The sequence below is a fragment of the Aulonocara stuartgranti genome (assembly GCF_965226115.1).
Source record: "Aulonocara stuartgranti genome assembly, chromosome: 9".
NCBI lineage: Eukaryota > Metazoa > Chordata > Actinopteri > Cichliformes > Cichlidae > Aulonocara > Aulonocara stuartgranti.
Genome location: NC_138960.1, coordinates 5,523,989 through 5,528,030, shown reverse-complemented (window position 1 = coordinate 5,528,030; position 4,042 = coordinate 5,523,989). Strand labels below are relative to the sequence as shown.

At 48.4% G+C, this 4,042-nt stretch overlaps 1 protein-coding gene across 1 annotated transcript; it reads right to left on the bottom strand.

Annotated features, from left to right (window-relative positions):
• Nucleotides 1-317: 317 nt before the first annotated feature.
• On the bottom strand, nt 318-3,761 carry LOC309714313 (uncharacterized protein). Its single transcript, XM_082546645.1, has 2 exons — nt 1,770-3,761; nt 318-1,610 (listed from the first exon to the last, which is right to left on the bottom strand). Exons 1-2 carry the CDS (start codon nt 3,603-3,605, stop codon nt 324-326), a joined length of 3,123 nt encoding a protein of 1,040 aa, XP_082402771.1. The 5' UTR covers nt 3,606-3,761; the 3' UTR covers nt 318-323.
• Nucleotides 3,762-4,042: the final 281 nt, after the last annotated feature.

Genomic DNA, 4,042 nt, shown 5'->3' with positions numbered 1-4,042 from the left:
TAGCGAAAGGTTGCTGGTCCATCTCCAGCTAGAGATACAAATCCCCCTTGGGGTTGCATCAGAACGGGCCTCTGATGTAAAAGTTTGCCAAATTAAACATGCAGAGAAGCATAAAAGCAAGTTTTATGCTCCATGCAATAAACACAAGAAGACCAAAAGTGAAATGCTTTGGCTGAAATCCACTCTAAAGCAACTATCAGTGGTTTTTATTTTTTATCTCTCCAGCATTAATATTGGAAAGCAAACAATGAAAATGCAATATATATATATAAAAAACACCCAGCACGCCCCTGCGGGCGGTTTATCCTTCAAGCTCGGGTCCTCTACCAGAGGCCTGGGAGCTTGAGGGTCCTGCGCAGTATCTTAGCTGTTCCCAGGACTGCGCTCTTCTGGACAGAGATCTCCGATGTTATTCCCGGGATCTGCTGGAGCCACTCGCCTAGCTTGGGAGTCACCGCACCTAGTGCTCCGATTACCACGGGGACCACCGTTACCTTCACCCTCCACATCCTCTCGAGCTCTTCTCTGAGCCCTTGGTATTTCTCCAGCTTCTCGTGTTCCTTCTTCCTGATATTGCTGTCATTCGGAACCGCTACATCGATCACTACGGCCGTCTTCTTCTGTTTGTCTACCACCACTATGTCCGGTTGGTTAGCCACCACCATTTTGTCCGTCTGTATCTGGAAGTCCCACAGGATCTTAGCTCGGTCATTCTCCACCACCCTTGGGGGCATCTCCCATTTTGACCTCGGGACTTCCAGGTTATACTCGGCACAGATGTTCCTGTACACTATGCCGGCCACTTGGTTATGGCGTTCCATGTATGCCTTGCCTGCTAGCATCTTGCACCCTGCTGTTATGTGCTGGATTGTCTCTGGGGCATCTTTACACAGCCTGCACCTGGGGTCTTGCCTGGTGTGATAGACCCCAGCCTCTATGGATCTTGTACTCAGAGCTTGTTCTTGTGCTGCCATGATTAGTGCCTCTGTGCTGTCTTTCAGTCCAGCTTTGTCCAGCCACTGGTAGGATTTCTGGATATCAGCCACCTCCTCTATCTGCCGGTGGTACATACCGTGCAGGGGCCTGTCCTTCCATGATGGTTCCTCGTCTCCCTCCTCTTTCTTGGGTTTCTGCTGCCTGAGGTATTCACTGAGCACTCGGTCAGTTGGGGCCATCTTCCCAATGTATTCTTGGATGTTCCTTGTCTCATCCTGGACTGTGGTGCTGACACTCACCAGTCCCCGGCCCCCTTCCTTCCGCTTAGCGTACAGCCTCAGGGTGCTGGACTTGGGGTGAAACCCTCCATGCATGGTCAGGAGCTTTCTTGTCTTTATGTCAGTGGCTTCTATCTCCTCCTTTGGCCAGCCTATTACCCCAGCAGGGTACCTGATCACGGGCAGGGCGTATGTGTTGATGGCCCGGATCTTGTTCTTACCATTCAGCTGACTCCTCAGGACTTGCCTGACCCTCTGCAGGTACTTGGTGGTTGCAGCCTTTCTAGCGGCCTCTTCATGGTTCCCATTTGCCTGCGGGATCCCCAGGTACTTGTAACTGTCCTCTATGTCTGCAATGTTGCCTTCTGGTAGTTCAATCCCCTCAGTTCTGACTACCTTCCCTCTCTTTGTTACCATCCGACTACACTTCTCCAGTCCGAACGACATTCCAATGTCATTGCTGTATAGCCTGGTAGTGTGGATCAGTGAATCGATGTCTCGTTCACTCTTGGCATACAGCTTGATGTCATCCATGTACAGGAGGTGGCTGACAACTGCTCCGTTCCATAGTCGGTATCCGTAGCCAGTCTTGTTAATGATCTCACTGAGGGGGTTCAGGCCTATGCAGAACAGCAGTGGGGACAGAGCATCTCCTTGGTAGATCCCGCACTTGATGGTAACTTGTGCTATGGGCTTGGAGTTGGCCTCTAGTGTTGTACGCCACATCCCCATTGAGTTCCTGATGAAGGCTCTTAGGGTCCCATTGATCTTGTACAATTCTAGGCATTCCAGTATCCAGCTGTGGGGCATTGAGTCATAGGCCTTCTTGTAATCAATCCAGGCAGTGCACAGGTTGGTCAGTCTGGTCTTGCAGTCTCGGCTGATTGTTCTGTCTACCAGTAGCTGGTGTTTTGCACCTCTGGTATTCTTGCCAATTCCTTTCTGTGTCCCGCTCATGTATTGACCCATGTGCCTGTTCATCTTAGCCGATATGATGCCTGACAGGAGCTTCCATGTAGTACTGAGGCAGGTTATTGGTCGGTAGTTGGAGGGGACCGGTCCCTTCTTGGGGTCCTTGGGGATCAGGACCGTCCGGCCTTCAGTTAGCCATTCCGGGTGTCTCTCGTTAACTAGCAGCTGGTTCATTTGTGCTGCCAGACGCTCGTGGAGTGCAGTCAGCTTCTTCAGCCAGTAGGCGTGAACCATGTCGGGCCCTGGTGCTGTCCAACTCTTCATACTGGAGACCCTTTCTTGGATATCTGCCACTGTGATGGTTACTGGACCCTGTTCAGGGAGGTCGCTGTGGTCTGCCCTCAGATCCACTAGCCACTGAGCATTGCCGTTATGGGTTGCATCCTTCTCCCATATGCTCTTCCAGTATTGCTCCGTCTCCAGCCTTGGTGGTGCTGTTCTCTTATTGTTCCCTTGCCACTGAGAGTACACCTTTGCTGGTTCTGTGGAGAACAGCTGGTTTATTCTCCTGCCTTCTATCTCTCTGGTGTACCTCCTCAAGCGGCTGGCCAAGGCTGTGAGTCTTTGCTTGGCAGTTTCCAAGGCCTCAGGTATGGACAGCTTGCTGTATTTCTTAGGCACCTTATTTGTCGCACCTTTCTGCAACTCTGTTAGTTGGCTAACCTCCCTCCGTGCTACTTTGATCTTGCCCTCTAGCCTCCTTCTCCATGGAGGGTACTGCCCCTTGTGGCTGTTCAACTTGTAGCCAAGCATCTCACTGATCACTGCTGCCGTATTGTAGATCAGCTTGTTAGTGTCGGTAATCGTGGTTGTAGGTATTGCCCGTAGTGCTGCATTAACATCATCTAGCAGACCTTCTGAGGGTACTTCACGTAATCTTGGTAACCGGCTACGGGGGATCCAGGTTTCAAGCTTGGCCATGATCCTATTTTTCAGGTCAGTTCCTCTCGCACTCAACGATCCTTCTCCTATCGCACTTGGGGCTATGTACCCAATCTCGGGTGGGGGTGATGATATCTCCCCCCTGACCTGGCGTCCTGACTCCTCCTTGCCGTAGCATTTGTGTTGTACCTCGTCAATCTCTAGCTGTGAGAGCAGTCCCTTCTTTCGAATGTTGGAACACTGAGCTACTAGTTGTTTCGCCGTCATTGTGGATGTTGGGTATCGAAGAATCCATAGGTCCCTCATCCTATTCATGTAGCCCCTTCCGCCGGGGTTACTTGCGTAGTAGCATTCCAACAACGCCCTGTTTTCGTCCCTTGCCCACCGATGCCTTCTTGTTCCAGTAGCCCACTTTTCGTCAGGGTGCCCTGGTTCCTCAACACCTGACGCGGACCTTGTTGATCCGGGCGACGTCCGAGCCGGCATGCCTTCATATTTATCTGTCTCGCTCATGTCTGCGGTAGGCTTGCTTAGCATAGGGGGTCTAGCCTTAGGACCCTTACTGGATACAGACGCCCCCAGGCAGGAATCGAACTTGCGATCCTCTGTTCCAAAGGCGTGTAGTTTAACCACTACGCTATCCAGCTGCTTATATATATATATATATATATATATATATATATATATATATATATATATATATATATATATATATATATATATATATATATATATATATATATATATATATATATATATATATATATATATATATATATATATATATATATATATATATATATATATATATATATATATATATATATATATATATATATATATATATATATATATATATATATATATATATATATATATATATATATATATATATATCCTTCGGTTTATCCTTCAAGCTCGGGTCCTCTACCAGAGGCCTGGGAGCTTGAGGGTATATACACACACACACACAG